Source organism: Urocitellus parryii, chromosome 10 (assembly GCF_045843805.1).
Source record: "Urocitellus parryii isolate mUroPar1 chromosome 10, mUroPar1.hap1, whole genome shotgun sequence".
NCBI lineage: Eukaryota > Metazoa > Chordata > Mammalia > Rodentia > Sciuridae > Urocitellus > Urocitellus parryii.
Genome location: NC_135540.1, coordinates 2965747 through 2991368, shown reverse-complemented (window position 1 = coordinate 2991368; position 25622 = coordinate 2965747). Strand labels below are relative to the sequence as shown.

At 35.6% G+C, this 25622-nt stretch overlaps 1 protein-coding gene across 6 annotated transcripts in view; it reads right to left on the bottom strand.

The window, feature by feature from the left end:
- Nucleotides 1-25622, bottom strand: part of Afg2a (AAA ATPase AFG2A) — a 261726-nt gene that overhangs the window by 213899 nt on the left and 22205 nt on the right. For all 6 annotated transcript variants that reach the window (XM_026412226.2, XM_026412227.2, XM_077803492.1 and 3 more), the window contains exon 10: nt 10200-10354. In XM_026412226.2, the coding sequence (XP_026268011.2) occupies nt 10200-10354 (155 nt within the window). The remainder of the gene's footprint in view (nt 1-10199; nt 10355-25622) is intronic.

Genomic DNA, 25622 nt, shown 5'->3' with positions numbered 1-25622 from the left:
TCACCATTCTTTTACCTTCAGTCTGTGGATGTCTTTAAGGCTGGAGATTTTTAAATATTAGATATTAAAAGACCAAAATTAACAGATACCTTTATCAGGCTATGGTTAAGAATGGCACTTTACTTCTGTGGTTTTCTTCCCTAAAACCCATAATCCCAGTTTAATCCTAAGAAAAATATCAACCAAACTCAAATTGAAAGGCATTCTACAGAAGCCATGACTAGTGAGTGTATCTTCAAATTGACAAGCCAGCAAAAATAAGAAAAGGAATTGAAACTTTCACAGTCCAGAACAACCTAAGGAGACAGGATGACTAAATGTAACATGCAAGTCCAGAAGGGACCCTGGTACAGACAAAAGACTTTAGAGAAACACTAAAGAAATCTAATAAAGCATTGAGTTTAATAATAAGTACAGACAATGTTCAAGAAAGATTTAATTAAAAGCCTGCACGTGGCAAAAGCCTGCTTTGAGAACCAGCCCTAAGAAGTCTTCTGGGGCTGGGGATGTGGCTCAAGCGGTAGCGCGCTCGCCTGGCATGCGTGCAGCCCGGGTTCGATCCTCAGCACCACATACAAACAAAGATGTTGTGTCCGCCGAGAACTAAAAAATAAACATTAAAAAAAAATTTTCTCTCTCTCTCTCTCAAAAAAAAAAAAAAAAGAAGAAGAAGAAGTCTTCTGGGAGATAACTCTGGGAATTTGGATTGTGATGCTCAACAGATTTTCTAAGGCCTTCTGCCAAACTCCACTAGTTTGTCCAGTTAAGTTTATACTGACATGCGATTCATGGTGACCATTTGGTTTTACTCTGGGAGGTCTGGAATCTTGAGTAGCTGAGGTCAATCAGGCTAGCACTGCAGGATACCTACAGGATTGGCCCCCTTTAAAATTCTGGGTATTAAGGCTCCCATGAACTTTCATGGTTGACAACACTGCACACAAGTCATGTTCCCAGGTCACTGCACCAGAAGAGCACACCTAGAAGTTTGTGCTTGGTTCCTCCTGGACTTCACCCCAAGCACCTTTTCCCTTTGTTCATGCTGATCTGTATCTTTCATTATATGAGTGTCAAAGCTGCTAAGTCCAGCGAATCCTTCTAATACATCACTACGCTGAGAAAGACAGATAGGTGGGCAGACAGGTAGGTAGGTAGGGAGGTGGGCAGACAGGTAGGTAGGTAGGGAGGTGGGCAGACAGTAAGTAGGTAGGAAGTTAAAATTACTCCTAGATATATACCCAAAAGAACTGAAAACAGATGTTCAAACAAAAATTTGTATGTAGCGGGGCATAATGGTGTATGCCTGTATTTCCAGCAACTTGGGAGATAGAAGGAACACAAGTTCAAGGTCAGCCTCAGCAACCTTGCAAGATAGGAGCTCAAAAAAAAAAGGGGGTGGGGCGGAGGCAGAGGCAGACAGGACTGTGTGTCCTGAGGATGTAGCTCAGTGCTAAAGCATCCCTGGGTTCAAGCTAGCTCCACCTTTTTATTATTTAATATTGTAAATAAATATTCATAATAACATTATTCTTGAGTGCCAAAAAGTTACAAACAATCCAACTGTCTACCAATCAATGAATGGATATTTTAAATGTGATATATCCATATAAATAAATGTTGTTTGGCAATTAACAGAATGAAGTACTAACAAATAACACAATGTGGATGAACTGTGAAAACCTTATGCTAAGGAAAACATGACAGTCCAAAAAAGTCACATACTTTATTGTTCCATTTATATGAAATGTCCAGAATAGGCAAATATTATAAAGCAGATAAGTGGCTGACTAAGAACGGGGGAGAGGCCAGTTGGAAGGTGATGGGTGAAGGGTAATGGATGTCTTTTTAGGAAGAGGAATGTTCTAAAGCTGATGTTAGTGATTGTTACTCAAATTTGTAAATATACTAAAGATGGATGAATTGGACCCTTTCAATGGATAAACTCCTTGGTACATTAATTATATCTCATTAAAGGTATTATGGGGAAAAAAAGCACCAACCTGACTGGATTAAGTGATATCTACAAAGCTGGGAAAACATTATTTCTCAATGAGAATGATATGAGGGGAAGACCACCCTCAATGTGGTGGGGGCTATCCAATCCACTGGGATTCCAGGTAGAACAAAAGGCAGAGAAAAGGCAAACTGTTCTCTCCTGGAACTGAACCCCTTCTTCTCCGACCCTTGAGCATGGTGACTCCAGGTTCTCTCACCTTCACACACTGGGACTGGTACCAGTGATACGCCAGATTCTCGGGCTTTTAGCCTCAGATAGAATTATACCATCATATTCTCTGACCAGGGGTCTCTTAGACTTGGATTGAGCCCTATGAGGTGTTTCCCAGCTTCAGCCTCCATAATAAATCCCCTCACAGATATACCTGAAATAAAGGTGTGTGTGTGTGTATAAATAAACAAAATCCCCCAATAGTTCTGACTCTGAAAAGCAAAAGAACTCTATCTGAAAAATTAACAACATGTTTCATGAAATTTCATTCAAACACCCAATAAGCATTCACTTAGTTATTACTATCTGCCAAGCACCAAGAGTACAAAGAGGAACAACAACAAAAACTTAGGTCAAAATGACACATTCTGCCAGGTGCAGTGGCTCATGCCTATAATCACAGGGGCTGGAGAGGCTGAGGCAGGAGGATCATAAGTTCAAAGCCAGCCTCAGCAAAAGAGCAAGGTGCTAAGCAACTCAGTGAGACCCTGTCTCTAAATAAAATACAAAAAGGGCTGGGGATGTGGCTTAGTGGTTGAGTGCCCCTGAGTTCAATCCCCGGTACCCAAAAAAAAAAAAAAAAACACAACACATTTTGTGTACTTTTGTGTGCAAATGCACTGTACACATTACAGAATCTTTAGTAACTTAAAAGATGTTAGAAAATAATTTTTCAGCATATGCATAAATATGAGGTGGTTCAACAAAGCTAGACATAATGTGAGATTCACTGTATCAGTAATTCTTTGGAAAGTAGTGAGACCAATGGATTCAAGGTCAAGATCAGCAGAATGCACAATTATTCCATGTCTGCATTAAGTGAAATGTAAAACCACAAAAGAATCACATTAGCCCTACCCATTGATATCAGTCTTTATGCAAAGTATCTCCTTTACCCTAAGTGTGTACTGTTAGCAGTCTCCAAATGTTTAGAAAAGCAACCAAAGGGTCATACAAGTGCAGTAACTGCTTTTATTGAAACCTCAACATTATTTACAAACATAAAACAAGATCACCAATATAAAATGTAAATTAAATTGCATTTAGAACCTGAGAGGAGGATTGATTTCACCAAAGTTAATAAGGACTGAAGTTGATAACAGAAAGTGTGAATCCTTTCACTAACTTTTGCTCTCTCATTTCTCCTAAAGGAGGCCTATGTAAGGTTAAAGAAATAATAAGTAGAATGAAAGAGTTAAGCTCTAAAATATTTAGTAAGGTTAAAACTACAGTCCTGATTTTGGCACTGAATATTTCCTGATTAAAAGTAATCTACTTTTCCAAATGTGCTTTCCTGATGAATTGTTATTACAGAAAACTATAAATATGCACGAGAACTTGGCAAGGAAGACTAGGATCTTGGGAGTGATAGAAGACACTTTTCTGTCTAGCCAACAAGAAATAGAATCAAAAGAAACCAAAATTTGCCAAGAACCAATATGGAATTAACAGAATTTCCACAGGTTGTGGTATTTATTCCAAAAATAGCAAGATTTTATTTAATAATGCATGAGAGAAATCCTCAATCCCTTGAGTTTGTGAAAAATTTAAAAATATAAAATGTGTACTATATTTAAAGAATAGAAACTCAAATAGATTCCTTCTAAATATCCTAAGGGTATATGAAGAATGAAATATAATTATGGTCAATTAAACCACTTCATTCAAATCTCTGCACCAGAAACATACCACTAATGAGCTCATCCTATGAGATTCAACTGACAGTCACATTCTGATGTTGTAGGCTCATCTGAAAAGATGCCAGGTAATAATACAGCAGTAAATTTTGAATACATAATTAGTGAAAGAAAGCCTTTTGATTATTCATATAAATAAGAAGTTTACCATTTGTAAAAATGAAAGTGAATGAGGAATGTTTATGTAAGTGATGATATTTGGTTTGATATCTAAAGATACCCCAGCTGGGGCTGGGGATTCCAGTTAGTCTAAGGCTCTGGCCACAGTTCACTTTACAAAATTCAGTTAACCTTTTTGATGGTTTTTAAATTACTGTGAACCCAATATCTAAATTCTGAAAACAGATCAAAAGGCAAGGGTAAAAGTACAAAGATATATAAATTGTCCCCCCCAAAATAAAGGACAATTTAAAACTCCTCTACATAAAATAGAAAAAGCCTGGGCTGGGACACTTAGATGCAAAATGGAATTAAATTTGATGGTCACCAATTTGTATTTATTTCGTTAAGAATGCTATTTATCACAGCTAATTGTTAATGGTGCACATGAAGTGACTCACTGCCAAGATAATCTGTAAATACAGGACTAGGGTTGTAGCTCAGTGGTATAGCACTTGCCGCACAAGTGTGGAGCACTGGATTCAGGTTCGATACTCAGCACCACATAAAACAAACAAATAAATAAATAAAGATATTGAGTTAATCTACAACTAAAAGATATTTTTTAAAAAAGATAATATGTAAATACAAATATCAAAAGCACAATATTTCTTTCATTGAACATCCCTATGTTCATCCTTCCAGAGTAGGGCAGGCTTAGGGCAGGCTTTTACAGACATCTTCACACTGCAAATGTTAAATTCATTGAACTAGTTTTTAAACTTGCTAAAGATATCAGCTGTTTTTTAAAATATGAAAAAATTTACATGAATGTTAAATGAATGCTAGAAAAGAATGTTACATGAAAATAATAATATACTTTATTGTACTGTGGTACAGCAGAAGGATGCTGTGTTCATTTTTACATATATCTGAAATTCATCATTTAATGTGAGGGCTTTTCTCAAGAAAATTAAAATTATTCATTCAACAAAACTGGGTATTACTACATGCTAGTCATATGATAAGTATCAAGGATAAAATAAAAGCTAAGAACTTATGCTGTTACAGAACATAAAATCCCAAGTAATAGTCCAGCTACACCTTTTATCTAAAAATTTACCATTTTTATATAGAGAGAAGACACGTAATTGATAATTATTTTTTCATTTTCTTTTTAAAATCTGTATTTATCTAAACTAATCAGTATAACTTCTCATAATAAAGATCTTTCCAGTCAAGAAAATAAACTAAAGAAAAAGTCTAATGTGAAAATAAAATGAGGTTTGCTTTAAGCTTTTTGTATTTTTAAATTTTTGTCACATCAACTATAAATTAGAACAACTTTTCTTTAAAAAGAAAACAAGAACTTAATGACATTTGTCACAATCTTTATAAATCACATATTTTAGTCTGATAATTCCACTTCTAGCAATAATAAATGCAATATCTGTACACAAATATTTTCATGACAATAGTGTAGAAAAACAGAAAAAAGCTAAGCCAGGTGTGATGGTGCATGCTTGCAATCCCAGGAACTGGGGTGGCTCAGGCAGCAGGATCACCAGTTCAAGGTCAGCCTGGACAACTTAGGAAGGCCCTAAGCAACTTGGCAAGACTCTGTCTCAAAATAAAAAGTAAAAAGTGCTAAAGATGTGGCTTAGTGGTTAAATACCACTGGGTTCAATCCTTAGAACCAAAAGAAAACCCAAACAAGAAAGAAAGAAAGAGAGAGAGAGAGAAAGAAAGAAAGGGAGGGAGGGAGGGAGGGAGGGAGGAAGGAAGGAAGGAAGGGAGGAAGGAAGGAAAGTTAAATATTCTATTTTAGAAGAAGGATAAAATAATCCTCTCCATATAAAAATGTAAGGGCTAGGGCTATGGCTCAGTGGTAGAGCACTCACCTAGCATGCATGAGGCACTAGGTTCAAGCCTCAGCATCACATAAAAATAAAATAAAGGTATTGTGTAAAAGACAAAAAACCGAGCTATATCCATATAAAAATGTATCCATATAACAGCCATTATACAATTTTTTAAAATAAGTTGGCCAATAAATTTTAAAGTTAAATGTTTAACTTTAAGAGAAAAAAAAATATATATATATAAAACTTTTTATGTCCTAAGATCAACTATATTAAAATATATATAGGAGCAGGAAAAAAATCTTAGAAGTATACAAAATGTTAACAGTTATTATCTCTAGGTAAGGAAACTGGAATTTCACAATTCCAGCATATTCACAGATTCTAAGGGTTCCTACAGTATTAAAAAACTGCATTTGATTTTAATGTCATGGTAGTGACCAATTCAGAAACTCCAAAACCTGGAAACATTACATTTTAAGTAAGTGGTAACACTTATAGTCTCCTAAAATTAACACTGCATTATATTATATTATAATTGGCAACATTTCTGTCTTAGGACTTTTCTTGCAAATTTAAGTGTAACCAGGCATGTGTGATTTAGAAGTTTTCATTTTACACACTAACATCTTTTCTCAATATGTGCTGCATATCACTTTACTACAGTATTTGTTCAATGTTCACAACTAGCCAGCCTCTTGCAACAGATTTTCTATAGCAAATATTAAACCTTCTGTAAAATAATTCAGAGCTATGTTTGTAGATACAATAGCCAGAAATCAGAAAAATAAAATGTAGAAATCTAATTATACAAATGTTGAAATCTCAGGAAAGCTTTTACAATCTGAAGGAAGCATAAAAACTGTGTGAAAGAAAGTACTTTTACCACTGCTGATCATTCCAAAGCTCATGAGTTGTTACAACACAGCCTTAGGCCAAATAATAAAGTGCCAAATGGAAAATGGCACAAGTCCATGGATTGTAAATACCGCATCAAAAGAAAATAAAAGAAGTCTTCCATTATAGCAATTAAAAATGTAGTTGTAGCACCAGGTCCTAAGATGTAGCACAAGACAAGCACTCTATCAACTGAGCTATATCCCCAGCTCCCTACAATGCCTTTGAAAATTACTTTAGCAATTCCAAGAGTAGACACTGTTTAACAAACATATTCTCCATTGCAATAACTTTAAAACCTTACTGTATATTCCGAGATTCCCAAAACATTTAAAACTATAGTGGGGTTGAATGGAGGAAGTGATTCGTAACTATCACCTGAAATTTTCATGTGGTACTTGATGACAAGGAATCTCTCTGATCCATTACATTGTACAAAACAGTCAATAAAATGCAGATAAACATTGCAAGTAAAAATATTTATATTAATGTGCCCAAACACACATTTATTTAGACCATAAATTCCTGAGCAATGAAAAATTTATATTAAACAAGCATCAATCATTCATTATTCCATAATTGCATTTGTCAAATAATTTACACTAAATGAGTATGTTCTGCTACAGTGCTTATTTATGTATTTGTTTGTTTGTTTTTATGGTGGGGGATAGAATCCCATAGCCTTGTGCATGCGGGACAAGCACTCTATCAACTGAGTTATATCCCCAGCTCCCTACGAGGCCTTTGAAAACCCCCAAATTAAGTTTGAATTCAAAACCTCATTAAGTAATTCATCTGTAAAAATAAAAAGAGGTGTCTGCTCAGGAATATCACAAGTTCAAGGCAAGCCTCCACAACCTGGAGAGACCCTGTCTAAAAATAAAACAAAACAGGTTATGGGAATGTATCTTACTAGTAAAGTGCCCTCCCTGAGTTTAATTCCCACTACTGCAAAAAACAAAAACAAAATAATAAAACAGACAAAAGTGTTGGCAAGGATACAGAGAAAAGGGAAGTCCTGTACACTGTTGGTGGGAATGTAAATTGGTATAGCCACTATGGAAAACAGTAGAGGTTCTTCAGAAATGAAGCCGATCTACTATTCAATCTAGCAAACTCACTTCCGAGTATATATTCAAGGAAAATAAAGATACTTCTCAAAGAAGTATCTATGCTCCAATGTTCACTGCAGCATTATTCACAATAGCCAAGATTTGGAATCAATTTAAGTGTGAATGCACAATGAAAATGTGGCATATATACACAATGGAATATTGTTTAGCCTTAAACAAAAAGGAAATCCTCTCATTTACAATACCATGAATATGAGAGATATTATTCCAAGTGAAATAAGCATGGCACAGAAAGACAAATACTGTACAATCTCACTAATATGTGGAAAATTCACAGTAGCAGAGTACAATGGTAGCTGCCAGGACTAGGAGGATGGGGAAAAGAAGGACATTTTGGCCAAAGGATACAAAGTTATGGTGGTATACACCTATAACCCCACTGGCTTGGGAGGTGGAGGCAGGCGGATTGCCAAGTTCAAAGCCAACCTCAGCAACAGTGAGACGCTAAGCAACTCAGTGAGACCCTGTCTCTAAATAAAATATAAAATAGAGCTGGGGTGTGTGGTTGAGTGCCCCTGATTTCAATCCCAAGTACCCACCCCTTAAAAAAAAAAGTTATGGATGATAACTTCTAAAGATCTAATGTAATGCATGAGAAAGATTGCATGGTGCATGTGAAATTAGTTAATAATTCATACCTTAAATGTTCTCATTAAACACAAAAACAGTAACTGTGTGGGGTGATGGAAATGTCAATCACTAGACTGTGATCAACACTTCACAATGCAAACACACACTGTTCATACTGCTCACCATAAATACACATAACATATAGGACAGGGAAAGAAAAGTCACAAACCTTCACTCATCCATCAAAGCTCTCCTAACAGCTTTCAGAAAGCAATCTAAAATTCCCCAAGTTACACTAAGAGCTAGAGATGCTACTCTTGTGTGAGACAACCATAGTGGCCTACCTTCAGTACCATCAGGGCACATTGCCAGTGCTGGGTTTCAATGTTCTTTTTGCAGAAATATTAAGGTACTCGAAGCAACCTAAAGGACCCTTTTTCCCCCTGAATATCAGGCCCACATGAGTAATGAGAGATATATAACAAAATGACCTACATGTAAAAAGTGACTTCTTTGTGGAACTGTATGTTAAAAAAAAGAAAGGAAGGAAGGAAGGAAAAAAACAAAACGAACAGAATATTAGGCATCCTAAGTGTAAAATCTCCTAGTTGACCTCTTCCTATAAAACTAAACTTACTGCAAAAATCTGTATATATCCCAGCAATCTCACTTTTTGTCATTTATTCCAGTGAAATGAAAACTCTTGTGTATATAATACCTGTTCATAAAAGCTTCACTGATAGTAGCCAAACACTGGAAACACCCAGATGTCTATCAACATGTGGTGTACACAGCTATCATGGAATGCTACTGCTATAGTTTGCCTCTTCATTGTCCCCAAAAGTCCCATGTTTTAAAGGTTCAGTCCTCTGCTTGGCACTCTTGGGAAAGGGAGGTTTTAGGTCAATGGTGGAGAGCCCTTGAAGAAAAATGTGGAACCCTGGTTCCTTCCTTTTTCTTGTTTCCATTTCCCAACAGGTCTGAAATAAGCAGTCTCCTCTGCCACAGGCTCCTGCCTTACCATAGGCCCATAGACAATGGACTTAAAGCTCCAAAACTGGATAAAAATAAATCTTTTTTAAAAGTTGATTCATTACCTTACTATTAGGTTATAGGAACCCAGAACTAGCTGACACAACTACTCAGGATTAGAAAGGAACAAACTTTGATAGAATTTGTTTGAATCTTTAGGGAATTAGCTTAGAGAAAAAACTAACTCCACCAAAGTGCACATTGTATGATTCCATTTATATCTTTCTGAAAAAACAGTATTTTAGAAATGGGAACAGGAATGAGGTAGGTGTGCCTATGAAAGGACAACACGAGGGGTCTTTATATGATAGAAATGTTCAGTATCTTGACTGTGGTGATGAATACACAAAGCTTTATGTGACAGAACTGTACAGAACTAAACAGAAACACAAAAATGGGTACAAGTAAAAGTGGGGAACTCTGAATGGGCCTGGATTATAACATGAACATTCTGTTTGTGATACTTGCCGTAGTTTCGCAAGGTGTTGCCACTGAAAGAAAATAAGGAAACAGGATCTATCTTCCTTCTTACAACTGCATTAAACCTATAGTTTTCTCAATAATATTTTGAATTACAAATTTACTTTCTTAAAAGTTTCAGCTAAAAATTCAGTCTCTCTGGAGTCTCTGTTTCTTTCAGAATTTAATTTAGCACAGTCAGAAGGCAGAATAAATTACTTACATTTGGGACATCAATCGCTACTTCCCTCATGGCACTGGGCCTGATGTCATTCATTCCCTGTAAGAAATCATTCAGAGTAATCTTCACTAACCCAGCCACCTTACTATCGGGGAGAACAGGCTGGTTCCTCAGGACTCTTCGCAAGGCACAGAGACCTACAAAAAGGAAAGTAATACAAAATTTACCTTTTACCCCATAAGTACAGCTTGAATAAAAATAATAATAGCCAGGTATGGTGGTGCACACCTGTAAGCCTAGCAGCTCAGGAGGCTGAGGCAGAAGGATCCCAAGTTCAAAGCCAGCCTCAGCAATTTAGTGAGGCCCTAAGCAACTTAGCAAGACCCATCTTGAAGTAAAACAATAAAAAGGACTGGGATATGGCTCAGTAGTTAAGTGCCTCTGGGTTCAATCCCCAGTACCCCAAAACCATAAAATAAAAATAATAATAATAAAAACCCAAATTCCATGAATAATTCAATATTAAAAATACTTTGTGCTTGCAAGTATGTATAGGGTAGAAGGGGAAGGAGATGGAAGACAAAGTTCCAACAGCTTATTTCAGCAATGGAAACACAACAAACTGAAACTAAATATGAAAAGAAAAATAAATTACAAACAAAACTGAACTTACAAAACAACACCCATAAATAAGATCATAAAGGCTTATGAAAATAATTGGCTTGAGAATGTCTTTTAAGAGTAAAATATTAACATGCTTTTGCCACTGCCCTTTGCTTGAATACATTCAAACCCAAATAAAAAGGTTTGTAGGGCATGGGTAGAACAACTTGAAAGGAAATATTCTATTGGGTTTATGGTCTAAACTGTGGTTTGGAAACACAAGAGGAAAGACTTCAGAGTCATGTGCACACACGAGGTCTGATATTAAAGGAGGAGGAGGCATGAGGCAAAAGGCTCAACCCAGGAAAGCTCAACATGTGAAGAGCATATAAAGAAACGACTGCTGTGCAAGAGAGAACCAACAGGAAAAGATGAAAGAAGAATCAGAATGTTAACATACTAAAGGAACCAAAAAGATGATCAAAAAGCCGGGCACAGCTGCACATGCCTGTAACCCCAGGGGCTCAGGAGATTGAGACAGGAGGATAGCAAGTTCAATTCTAGCTTCTGCAATTTAGCAAGGGTCTGAGGAACTTAGCAAGACCCTGTCTCAAAATAAAAAATAAAAAGGGCTGGGATGTATGTGCTCAGTGTTTAAGTCCCTTGGGTTCAATACCTGATACCAAAAAAAATTAAAAATCAACAATGTCAATTTTAGGGAGTCCAAAATAACTTAAAGGATATGGTGCTGACCTCAAAAGCTAAGTCTTTTGTCTTTTGTTTGTATTTTCTGCTTATAGTTCAAACACTGACAAGACTGAATGTTCCAACTCCTGTGATCAGACTACCTCAGATCTATGGCACCAGCACTAAAGCCCCTATGTGCTCTTTGACCTTGGTGACTTTAGTGAGGTGCTCTATATTTTGGTTCCAATGCACAATGAAATTCCACTTTGAAGAATTTTAGTCTCAGAAATCTCTTACAAATCCAGTCTGAACACTGAAGATAGAGTTCTCATCATTTTTAAACCACTTTTTTCCAAGGTCAATGCCTCAATGAAGTTTTACTAAATTAAAATTGTATCCTTTCATCTTTTTATTTACTTTCACTTACCGAGATTTTATAAACACAAGCACTGACACAAGGAAGTTACACACAAATTCCCCCAGAGGTGAGCTTACACTAAGAAAAAACAAGTGCAAAGACACTCAAGAATTAGATCAGCTATCTAAAATCTGTCAAGTCACTTACTCAGGCCTGTCTTCCCATTTGTTTATTCACCTTTCAAAACTCTGAAAGGGTCTCTGGTTGTGACTCAGGGGTAGAGCACTTGTCTAGCACCACATAAAAACAAATAAATAAAATAATAAAGGTCCATCAACAATGAAAAAAATATAAAACACTGAAAGGCAATTCTTCACAACTCTCAAGATTCAGTCTCTGCTCAAGACCCTCCTTTGAAGGATGTACACGTGCAAGAAAACAGAGAGTCTCCCTTCAAAGCCAAGTTCTAAGGCTTACCGCCCACCAGAGACACAGGTCCTCTACCCTCAATGTTCCCCTCCTATGACACAACCTTGTATGGACTCAAAAGTCACTAAACCATTTCCATGAAACCCGAGGCTCAGGGAAGTGGTGCCAATGCTGCTATTCTGGCCACTCAGCATTCTGTCTTCTGACTCCAGCCAGGAATATCGTGTCTTCTTCATGAAATGTGTCGGCCTACCAAGAGGTAAAATCTCAAGACTCTTCCCAGCTCTTGACACAAAAATACATGTTTATCTTTACTGTGGTTTCAATGTTTTTGTTGCTTCCAAAACTAATGCTGAAACTTAATCTTCAGCGTGACAGTGTTGGGAGGTGGGTTCAATGGGAAGTGTTAAGGTCATGAGGGGGAAGAGCCCTATGAATGGGTCAATACTGGTATAAAAAAGGATTTATGGAAGTCTGGGAATGTGGATCAAAGGCCAAACGTTTGCCCAGTCTGTCAGAGACACTGGGTTTCAGCCCTAGCACTGAATTACATACATAAATAGATGGGTGGATGGCTTTGCAGGAGTGGGCTCACTGTCCCTTCTTCTGCTGCTGAATTAGAATCTTCCCCACAGAGGATGGGGCATTCAAGTCACCATCTTGGAAGCAAAGATACCAGCACCAAATTTCTGTTCTTTACAAATTACCCAGTCTGTAGTGTTTTGTTACAGGTACACAAAATAAACCAAGACAATGTTAAATTAGATTGTTTCTCTGCTCTAGTTAAATGGGGCAGTAGCATTTAATACAGTGCTATACTGCCTTAAACAATACCATGGTAACTTGAAAGAATTTAAGCTGTTTCTAAAAAAAAACAATAAACTACCATAAATAAAAGTAATCAAAAGACCAGAATAATCTAACCTTTCTTCATGTCCTAAATAACTATTTGGCAATACTTATCAATACTTCTAATTTAGACCAGATATATACATTACTTTTAGCAGTACTGACATACTAAAACCTGAAACAGGGCAAGTGCTCTAATAATCTTCCTACCATATTTGTTTTACAATTCAAGCATAAAATTTGACAACAAAGGGACCATTTACTTTCATTTGAGGAAGGACGTGAAAAAAGAACACAACATATGATTTTAGAAATGATATCCAGTATTATAATATCAATGTATATTTACAGAACATCATAATCTTTATGATTCCAGTACAAACTACAAAATTTAGAGTCTGATAAAATCTCCACACATATGATAGCAAAAAAAAAATAATAATACTAATTCACAAGAGGAAAAAATAAAGAAGCATGACATTCTTCAAAAGTTAAGAAAGAATAAAACACAAAGACTGGTTCTGTGATAAACTCACAACTTAATATATCCAATTAATAACTAAACATCTATTTACCAATGATGTAATAATTTCTAAAAATACTTTCAGGATTTCTTTTTAAGCTAGATTATAAATCTTGCTTTATTACTGTAGACAGAAATACAAAATTCTTTTGGCCATTTCCCAAAGAAACTTATAATTAAAGAATGAAAATGGGTCATACCGAACATATTCAATCAAAAGTTAAAAATACAGGGTGTAAGTAAAGTCATTATGGCCAAGTAAATACACTAGATGAAATTCAATGCTTGCTTTGGCTCTCATAATGAGTCACAGCTGTGAGTACTAGTTTATACTGAATCTGGTAACACAACCTAGTGAAGCACTAAGCCTGGGGTAAAATATGAGCACAAACAGCAGTAAAAACTTAGGCACATAAAACAGGCTGTCTGTACTCCAGGCACTGTCACTAAACATTTGAAATCAATCAACATCATTCTCTACATTGACAGAATAAAAGAGATAATTGGCTCAAGAGGTGCAGAGAAGAAATGTGATAAAAATCAATTTAGAATTATTTTAAAAAATTAAGACTAAATGGTAAACCTCCTTAATACATTATCTAGAAATACACAGTAAATATCAGTCTTAACAGCAAGATATTAGAAACTTTATTCCGTAAGTCAAGAACAAGTAAAGATGATTATTGTTAACACTTCTATTAAACATGTTACAGCCAGGCATGGTGGCTCACTCCTGTAATCCCAGCAGCTCAGGAAGCTGAGGCAGGAGGACTGCAAGTTTGAAGGCAGCCTCAGCAATTTAGTAAGGCCCTAGGCAATTTATGTAAACCCTGTCTCTAAATAAAAATACAAAAAAATGGCTGGGGATATGGCTCAGTGGTTAAGTGCCCCTGGGTTCAATCCCCAGTACCAAAAAAATAATAACATAAAATAATAAATATTATATTAAAGGTCCTATCTACAACAATAAGAGAATGAAATACTGGTTACAGACTGAAGTGAATGAAATAAAACTGCCATTATTCATCAATTATATAAATGTAAAAGTATAATATTAAGATACATAAAAAAACAAAATTTGCATGCCATTAAAATGAATATACATTCAGCAAGATAGATAAGCAAAGTCAATGAAAAAATCCACTTTTTCTAGATACTAACAAAAAATAATTATAAGTAAAAATTTTAAAAATCCACTTGTAATTGCATTCAAAAAACAAAGTATATCAAAGAATCTAATGAATATTATACAAAGACTCCACAGAAAACTATATTGAGATAAATGAAAGAAGACCAAAAAAAAAAAAAAAAAAAAAGATATACTGGTGTTCATGGATGGCAAGATGTTAACTTTCCCATTTTCTCCCAATTAATCAAAAGACTTTATAATTTCAATCAAAAGTCAAGACATTTTATGGGTGTGGAGAGAAGGCTGACAAAATGGTTTTACAAGTTCTGTGGACAATCCCCAGCACTGCAAAAGACACACACAAACTCACACACGCATGTGTGCACGCACACAAATGCAAGAGCCAAGAAAAGTGAAAATAATCTTGATAAAGGAAAAAAAACGGAGTGATTACCTCCATAAATTAAGACTTCTAATAGGCTAAAAAGGATTAAATACATTTCAGTATTCTGCACAGAAATAAACAGAGAATCCAGAACAATGCCAAACTTTTGATTTATGACAAAGGAACCAGAGCAAGAAGGAATGCTCACTCCCTAACTGGTGCTAGTTAAGAGAGCACCTGAATGGACAGTGTGAGACTCAACAATAGGCAGTACCATGAAAGCAGAGCATGAAGTACCTAAAAGACAACCTAAGACAAAATGCTCAAGACAGTAGATTTGACCAAGATTTCCTAAACAACATAAAAGTCTCTAGCCACAAAAAAAGGAGTGATACATTAGACCCTAAACATATATACTAACAACTTTTCTATTCCTCAAAAGACAGTATGAAAAGGGTCTGGGGTTGTGGCTCAGTGGTAGAGCACTCACCTAGCACGTGCGAGGTCCTGGGTTCAATCCTCAGCAACTCATAAAAAGACAGCATGAAGAGAGTAAAAAGTCAAGCCATGGAACAGAAATTATATAACACCTGTACCCAACAAAAGTCTCACAATCAAACTGTATTAAGAACTCCTACAAATCAACAAATTTTTAAAGCAACACTACAAAAAAATGAATAAATAATTAAACACAAAATAAAGGAGAATATCTAAATGGAGGATTCATATATGAAAAGATACTCAACCTCAGTCATTATGGAGTTAAAATCACAATGAAATATTGTTATAAACTCATCAAATGTTAGAAAAGATGAGAAGGTAGAATTTTTACACACTACCACTGATAAAAGAGAAAATTGGAAAAATCACTACAGAAAGCTTTTGACAATTACTAAAAAGAATCCTATAACCCAATAATTCCACTCCTAAATATACAGCAAACAAATACATAACACTGTGCACCAAAAGTTAAGCACAAGAATGTCCATAGCATCATTATTCATATATTTATGTAATAGAATACTGTAATAAAAATGAACTACTGCAATACAGGACAAAGTGATGAAGCTCTTGAACTACAGTGGGAATGAAAGGAGAGAGCACAGAAGAGGCAGAGCTGGCCTACCATGTCAGCCAGAGAAGCTGTCTCTGGGGTTGAGGCAGGAGTCGGAGCTGGAAGAGAGTGGTGTGGGAGCTAGTTCTCTACCCTGGTCTCAACAGTGGCGAGGTCACTGTGGAAAACTCATGCATCTTACACATTATGTACTTTTATGTATGTATGTAATACTTCAAAAAGGAAGTTTACTTAAAAATAGATATGTAAAAGTGAGGAGGGGGGAAAAAAATTTAAAGATACCACATGGAAGCTAGTTTAAATATCAATGATATTTTCAGAAACTATAAACTCAAATTTAAAATGAAATATTATTTTAACTCTAAGCATCCAACATGCATATAGTAAAGTTTATTCCTTGATATTTTATTACTAAAGCATGGAAGTATGATTCTTATTTAGGGTGATATCTAAAAATGATAATTAAAACCATGATAATCTGGGAAAAGAAGTCCATTTAAAAAAAAGTTCTGGGAATTGTCTACAGAGAAACTCTAACCAGGTTTGGAATCACTGCAGGGCATATTTACTAGGCTATCTAGTGTGCAAAATATACTAGTATACACAATATGGACTGTATAATTTACAGTCCTCACAAGGAATTTTCAATTCCCAGAATAATTTATACAAATGATGTTTCACATAGGAAGTGGGATAAGTAAAGGAGAAAAATCCAGAAGATGAGATAAGAGCACTCTATGCATGTATTATTTTGAAAATATTTTTAAAGAACAATTGTCAATAAGGGAACCACTATTCTGTATCTGTATTACTTGCCAATTCAGTTACAATTCATATTAAAGCAAAATGATTATTAAAGCATTATTATATCATGAAACTACTGAGAAGATTATTCATCAACCACGTTTCACAGGCACTCTTCTTCAATATTAACTCGTCTATACATTCTCTAAAAATATTCACAGAACTTCCTAGACATAATTAATTAAACAAATTACTGAGCTCTTATGTTTCAGGGTACACAGGAAGGCAGAAAAATCTCACAGCACTAACAGTCAAACAGGGGCAACAAATCCTAACAGTTAATTACTATAAACTGTGCCAAGTACTGTGGCATGGAAAGAACAAAGTGGCACAAAAACACATCGAAACATCCAACTCAGTTTAGGGAAGGATCAGTGACAATACAGACAGAGGCATTGGTTTCTTGTAGAAACCAATTGGTACAATTTTTTATTTCACTAACAAAGAGAAGACTAAAACGTGTCTAATTTAAGCAGTGAGACCTCAAAAATGAGTTGATGTTAATCTAATAAAATGGGAACTGGGACTAAAATGGAATCAGAGTATTCCAAGCAGAGTGAAAAGCATTCAGAGGCCTAGAAACAGAGCATGTTACAGATTTTGAAGCCCCCATAAAATAGTAAAAAGAGTTCAGTCTTACACATTGGAAATATCATATTTTAAATAGTCCTAAATCCAACTCTATCAGTTTGTAGAAATGTAGGAAAATAAAAGTATGCTTGATTGGTAGAAAGGAGAAAAGAATAATATGAAAGTTTACTGATGTGCAAAAGCTACAAAAACCTAACAAGGAATCTAGAGATTCCTGCTGTTCGTCTTCAGTCATTCCCACACTGAAGTCCTATGATTCTACACTTTCTATATATGAACCCTATATTACATAACCAATACTATTCTTAAAAATAATGTTAAGTTGAACAAACTTTATATGAATGTTAAAAATATATTACCAGAGAATACAAAAATTAAATATCACTAGAGCCAGCTGTGGTGGTACACACCTGTTATTCCACTACACAGGAGGCTCAGGCAGAAGGATGGCAAGTTAGAAGCACCCTCGGCAAATCATCAAGACCCTATCACTAAATAAAATAGAAAGGATTCAGGGTATAGCTCAGTGGTACAGTGCCTCTGGGTTCAGACCTCACTACATCAAAAAATAAAAAATAAAAAAATAATAATACGGGCCAGGGTTGTGGCTCAGTGGTAGAGTGCTTGCCTAGCATGTGTGAGGCACTGGGTTCCATTCTCGCACCACATAAAAATAAATAAATAAAAAGATTGCAATTACTTAAAATATTAATAATAATAATAAAAGATCATTGGAACTATCATATATCCAATCACCTGTGGGTCTAGATCTGTTCAGGCATGACTTTAAATAAAATTTAGCTCCTGTGACCATAACTTATGTCATTTACTAAATAAAAAGATTAAAATGTTTTGTCTAATTATTTAAATAATTTACAATTCTCTGATGTTAAATTTAAACTACTGGCCGTGAAACATTTCTAATGAGGCCATACTGAGATTTACACCAAGTGATTTATTTTTTTTTTAAGTACACCAATTTTTAGAAACCAGAAGACAATTAACTAAAAGAAGCATATGAACACATACACATTAACAATGAAATTAGCTTAGAGCAAGCCATCTATATTTCCTTTTTTAAAATGTAAACAAATACAGAAGCAAAATTTTGTGTTCCTAAGAAACATAACTTTGAAATAAAAATAGGTGTGGCTAATGAAACAATAGATGGGTCACTTTGTTTTCATTATTTTATTTTCCAATGCTCTCTAAAGAAAAATAAGACTCAATAAAGGTTAAAAAGACAAAGTGCCTCAGGTAAGCTTGATGTCAACACATTCTTTCCATTGAATGACTGTTCCCCCTCATCTCTACATCAATATCCAGATATAACTGCTTCTGAACAAGAGTGATTATTCTGAATTTATACTCTTCGAAATCATCTGTTCTAGATGCAATCCACACACATAATGCCACACCTATATGGAATCCTATAATTTTAACTCAATATTTAAAATTATTAAGTTCCTTCATTAGAAACTAATAAACAATAACTTATACTGATCAGGAGTAAATGATATGAATAATATAAAAAAAATCTGGATGTCAGATTTGAATTGAAAAGTTGAACATAAAATTTCCTTATATTCATTTATATGAAACTGAAAGTGTAACAAAAATCTGTCTCCCCCTTTCAAATGTATTTAAAATGTACTTTCCTCAAAATACCAGAATTCCAGAAGGTTTATTTTTATCTAGAGTTTTCTACTCCACCCACTGTTTTATATATATATATATTGGGGCTGGGGATGTGGCTCAAGCGGTAGCGCGCTCGCCTGGCATGCGTGCGGCCCGGGTTCGATCCTCCAGCACCACATACAAACAAAGATGTTGTGTCCGCCAATAACTAATAAATAAATATTTAAAAAAAAATATATATATATATATATATACACATACACACACACACCACGATTCTAGTGTTTTAACATTGTTTTGGTACCTTTGTCTTTCATCTGGAAACCCATGTTTTCCAGTTATGGGAAAAAAATTCTATTTTTTCTATTTTTTTGTTTTTTGTTTTTTTGTTTTGTTTTATTTTGTTTTTAATAGTTTTCATTCCTTGATTTTTTGGTTCTCTTTTTCTGGTAGTTTATTAGTTAACTGATGAACTTCTTAAATAGATACCTTATTTTCTTATTTTATTTACTATTTTCCATTTACCATTTTTGTTCTACTTTCTGAACTATTTCCCTCTGACTATTTTGATAGTTCTACTTTTAATCTCCTGTAGTGACTTAATTTATGGGTGATATGTATTACTTGACAGATCACAGGTAAGCTTCCATTCCTCAGTGATTATTAACAGAATACCCTCAAAGAGTATATGTGGTTCTCACTTATAAAGTAAAAGTGATTGCTATAACTTACACTAATCACAGGAACAGGTCTATTATGAACACCCTATTACTTCCAAAAACGACTTTTAAAAGTAATGGCATTGTGGAAGGCCCACAGATCTCCAGATCTGAATCTTTAGTTTCACATTTTAAACATCAAATTATGAACCTACATGACTTAGTAACCTTATTAAAATGATGAGTTTAACAACAATAAAAAAAAAAGGTTGATTAGAGCCCACTTCTTATGCCAAAAAAGACTGAAGATCCACAGCAAGCTGGGTTAAAGCAGGTAAGAGGAAAGGAACATAGCAAAGCAATATAATCTGATCTGGATTTCACTTGAGGGGGAGTGAGTGGTAAAGAAGGAAAGAAGACCAAATACATGTGCACACACATATTATTTAACAGAAAGCACAGGAACTAATGACAGTGAAGAAGTAGCTGGCATCACCATCTGCTCCTTCAACACTCAATCATCCCTCCATTTACTGCATTCTAGAAGCCAGACACAAGACCCCCTATGAACCAGCTTCTCTCTTCCAAGGCCCCATGACCTTCTGTGTAAGGAACTCATGACTTTGTCACAGGGGTACCAAACACTGTTGATCTTGGCTCCACTATTTTGTCCCTCTGTGGTCTTAGTAAAGTTTCTTAACTTTCTGGCATGGGTTTCCTCAACTTTAAAATAAAGAAACCTCACAGAGTTATCTGTGAGAAAGAAATGCACTGACACATGTAAGGTGCTTTCACAGTGACTGAGACTGAACAAGTGCTCAATTAGTGCTTTTTTCCTTCCAAAAAGCTTCCCTCACATCACATGGGGTGCTACTTGCTTTGGGTTCTCATCTCTGCAGCCACTCCTCAACCTCCTACGCCAGGTCTTATTAGCAAAATCCTACCAGTAAAGGGTGGTGTTCCTCAGCACTGCTGTCCACCCTGTTAGCACTCTGAAACTCCCTAACCCCACACAGTACTAAGGACCCTCAACTGCCACACCTGCCTTGACGTCCCAACTCCACAACAGTCTGAGCCTGACCTAAGGTCCCTGAGGTCGTCTCAGCACCAGTGCAGTGCCTGCTCCTGAATGAATGAATGCTACTCACTCTTTCCTAGTGACTTCATTCATTCCTATGCCTGGTAATTATGACAACTTCCAACCCACACCTTTCCTCACTTCAGAAACTTCTAAGAAAGACAAGGGAACCCATAAGAGAGAGGGGAGTAGCAGGAGGGTAATCAGGAAGTATGTCAATGTCCTCCAGAGCTGTGGATGGCTTGAACAGCAGGGGTGGCAATGAAAGTAGTTTAAAAAAATTTTTCTCAAAGGCCAAATTCTGAACAATTTTGACAACAGCTGACAAGATTTGATAAAGGAAGAGTGAAGGAAAACGAATCAAGAATATCTCATAGAAATGACTTTTATTTTAATAGACTGGTTTTATTTTTGTCATAATTAAATTAGAAAGAAAACTTTTCTTCAAGTTTTACACTTTTATAGTCTTGACAAAGCAAACCAGAAAATTTTCCACTAGCAAAGTAAACGGTATATGTCAGAGCTTAAACAGAATCAAAACTGCCACCTCTTTTTCTGAAACAAACCATTCGGTGCCAGTAACCGAAGTTAATATTAAAATTCCCACTTCACTGACAAAAAATTCTACCTCTTATATCACTAATGTTTATGCACAGGAAAATCTCACTATCACAACTATAACTTATCACTACATTTCAGAATTACAAAGTGGGGAAAATCCGTTGTCTTATGTTTTGCTGCATAAATAGTATTAGATTTTCCACTACAATAATGCACTGAGAGTGACAATCATGACACACACATCAACTTAACTTGCATTTCTGCTGCTGTTGCTCTGCTGCAGCTACAGTGAACCCACATGGGTGGCAGGAAGGAGAAAACAGGTTTGCCTAGGAAGCATGAGGGTACCCACATTCAGCAAATCCCTCTGTCAAGCAGGCTACCCCAAAACAGGTTGTATCTGTGCTTAGTCTGTATACTTTTTTAATTTTTTTTAAGTTGTAATTGGACACAATACCTTTATTTTATTTATTTATTTTTATGTGGTGCTGAGAATCAAACCCAGGGCCTTGCACATGCTAGGCAAGTGCTACCACTGAGCTACAACCCTAGCCCCGCCCCCTTTTCTTTAATATTTATTTATTTATTTATTTTTTACTCATACTGCATATTCTTATATAGAGATGGGCAAAAAACTCCTAATGATCCAGAGTCAGTAAAAATCACTATGCTGGCAAGGTGGAGGATTCTATCAGATTTCTCTGATTTGCCTTCCATTAGGATAACCAAGAATACTTCATATCAGAAACATTGCCAAGATTGCCATATTGTACATTAGATATAATTTTTTAAACTATGTTTAAACAGTACTCCAGAAGCAAGAGAAAAATGAAGTGACACCTATCAGAGTATGGCCTCTGCTCCCAGGCTCTATTTCTAAGCCTCTTAAAGAGGTTCTTAGATAGAATGTAACCCACTAAGCCAAGGAAATGAATTTAATAAGTGTTTGAATGACTTGCCCAATGTCTCTCACAAAGTAAAGCTAGCATCTGAATCAAGCATTCATCATAAGCTTTATAGTAAACCCCATTACTTCCATGGACTTGACTTTAAAATATTAAATTTTTACTCAGGAGGCTGAGGCACAAGAATTGGCAGTATGAGATTAGCCTAGACAACATAGCAAGACTCAAAATAAAATTAAAAGGGCTAAGGATGTAGCTCAGTGGTACAGTGCAGGCCTAGAATGAGCAAGCCCCAGGGTTTGATCTCCAGGACTGCTAAAATATAACAATAAGAAATAAATAAAATACTGAATTTTTACAGAATATTTTAATTCTAGTAAACAAGGTTGGCAGAATTTCTTTAACTTTAAAATGGGGAAAAATGTTAGAAACTAAGAAACTTTTATAAGAGATAGACTGCTAGGTAAATAGTAGATGCTCCAAAAATTCTTGTTAAAATAAGCTCATAGGAGTGTAAGGAAGGACTAAGAAGCTATAAATATCTCAGAAATCTAGATAAGATATAAAATTTTCCATCTCAAGAAAAGTTATAGTAATTAGGTTCAGTATTGTTACTAAACCCATTTAAGTGCCATAATGACAAAATCATTGTTTAAATAAGAGTTTTAATTCTTCCTGTTCTGTAATGCTATCTTATCAAGGCCCAAGCATTTGATATGAACATGCTGAAATGATGTGTAATCAGCAAGGATGCTAAAGATAAATTCTTAGAGATGTCAAGCAAATACTTCCTTTCACTATAAACAAAATGACTGAGTCCACTCTTGAAGAAATCAAGCTCTATTTATATTCACTCTTCTGAAATGGCACAGACAGCCTTAGAAGGATAAGTTTATAATAAATCTCTATATTTGGAAAACACTGTTGCTAAGCATCTTCTAACATTCAACAGAGTTTATATAATTCATGTCACTGCTACATAATTAATATTTCATGTTTTCCAAAAAAAAATGGAGTATGCTTATCTATGCTGTTAATTTAAAACATTTTAAATTTCAAGGGAATTAATAAAAGGCTATCCAACTAATTAATTAGAAAGGCAGGAGGAATACACACACAGACATTAAATGTCAGGATGTGTGAGAGTATCACTTGTAAACAGTCTGTCCCCTTGAGATAAAACATGTTAAAATGAAGCTGCTCTTTGCTTAAAAGATGAGCAAGAAAACACTAGGTTTTTGGACAAGTCACAACATATCAAACCACATTCTAGTTCAAAAATTAATTATGAAGAAAACATAACATTTGAAAACAAATCTAATACCCAACCAGCAACATTGAACATTATATCTGGTCAACCAACAGGAGAACCATGTTGACAGCATGTTCACATTTATTATGGGGGAAAAAGTCAAAAGGTACAGAAAATACAATTATATTTGAAGAAGAGATTTAAAAAGTTGAGAATATGCACACTGTAAAAGATGCAGTTTCACAATGGAATATTACTCAGCATTAAAAGAGAATAAAATCATGGCACTTGCAGGTAAATGGATGGAGTTGGTGAATATCATGCTAAGTGAAGTTAGCCAATCCCAAAAAATCAAAGGCCAAATTTCTCTGACGTGGATGCTGATCCATAATGGGGGGGGGGGGGCGGGGAGGGCGGGGCTGTGGGTTGGAGGAACTTTGGATAGGACAAAGTGGATAGGGGATCGGGAGTAGAAAAGATGGTAGAATGAGACAAACATTACCCCAGGTACACGTATGATGACACAAAGGGTGTGAATCTAATTCACATACAACCAGAGAAATAAAAAATTGTGCTCCATTTGTGTATTATGAATCAAAAAGCATTCTGCTATCATGTATAACTAATTAGAACAAATGAATATTTTTTTTAAAAGATGCAGTGTCATTCTTACAAACTTCAAGAGTCTGAAAATCATCTATCCTCTAGAAAAGCATGCTCAATCTACATATATACCACTTGGATTTTATATTATTACCCACCAACAATGACCTTTAGATTACAGAAACTGTCAGGAAACAGTTCTGCATGTTTTAGAATTTTGAATCTCTTTAGTTCCTATTAATAGGTATCAGTGCACAACTTTGGTTTAAAAGGCAGGGCTTCCACAGTAGTCCAGGAGAAGGGAAAACCATCAGAAACTACATAAAAAGCACAAAGAACACACAGGTCCACAAATCATAGGCAAGTAGATGTTCTTGGAAAAAACACATGTCCACGTTTTAATCTGTATTCTGAATTATTAATTCTTGTTTCCTTACTTGTGGATTTCCTTTCTTTCAGAATTATTTGCCATTTTAAAATTTTATTCAGAATCATTATACATAACTACAAGGCAAATTTGAACACTCATTTTCTCCTTGAATGGGAAAGATCCACAATATAGTTTGAAACAATACATTACTATTACAGAAAGACTCTGTAGTCAGAGGACTACATTCCCTATATTTAATCCCGTTACTGAAGCCAGTTTCAGAGACTCTTCAAATACCAAGTAGCTGATTGGTCTAGATGGACCAGCAGCAGGGATGTCACCAGCAAGCTTCTTAAAAATGCAAATTATTGGGCCCCACCTGGATCTACTGAATCATTGAGCTAGAACCTAGAACTATAATTTTTTCAGTTTTTTCTTTTTCTTTTGATATTGGGGAATGAACCCACTGAGCCATGTCCCCAGTCCTTTTTATTTTTTATTTGGAGACAGTATCTCACTAAGTTGCTTAGGGCCTCACTAAGTTGCTGAGGCTGGCTATGAACTAATAATCCTCTTGGTTTAGCCTTCCGAACTGCTGGGATTACAGGTGTGTGTCTCTGCACCCAGCCAGAACTATGATTTAATAAGCTTCCAAGTGATTCTGATAGGTGTTTCAGTTGGATAACCATTTACCTAAATTAATGACTCAAATGCCTGATCACATCAAGGGTAAGAGTGGCTGCTTCAAAATCATTCAGGAAACATAAATCCTGATTCCATTTTCCTACCTCCCTTACCTAAGTAAGTCTGCAATGGGAATGTGATGTAAATTCTCAGATAACAGCCCAGATCCACTGAATCAGAAACTCTGAGGGTGCTCAGCAATCTGTTTCAGTACAGCTGATTCTGATATGCTCCAAGTGATCCATCCTGAATGAAGGACATGCCAAATAACCCTTTCCTGTG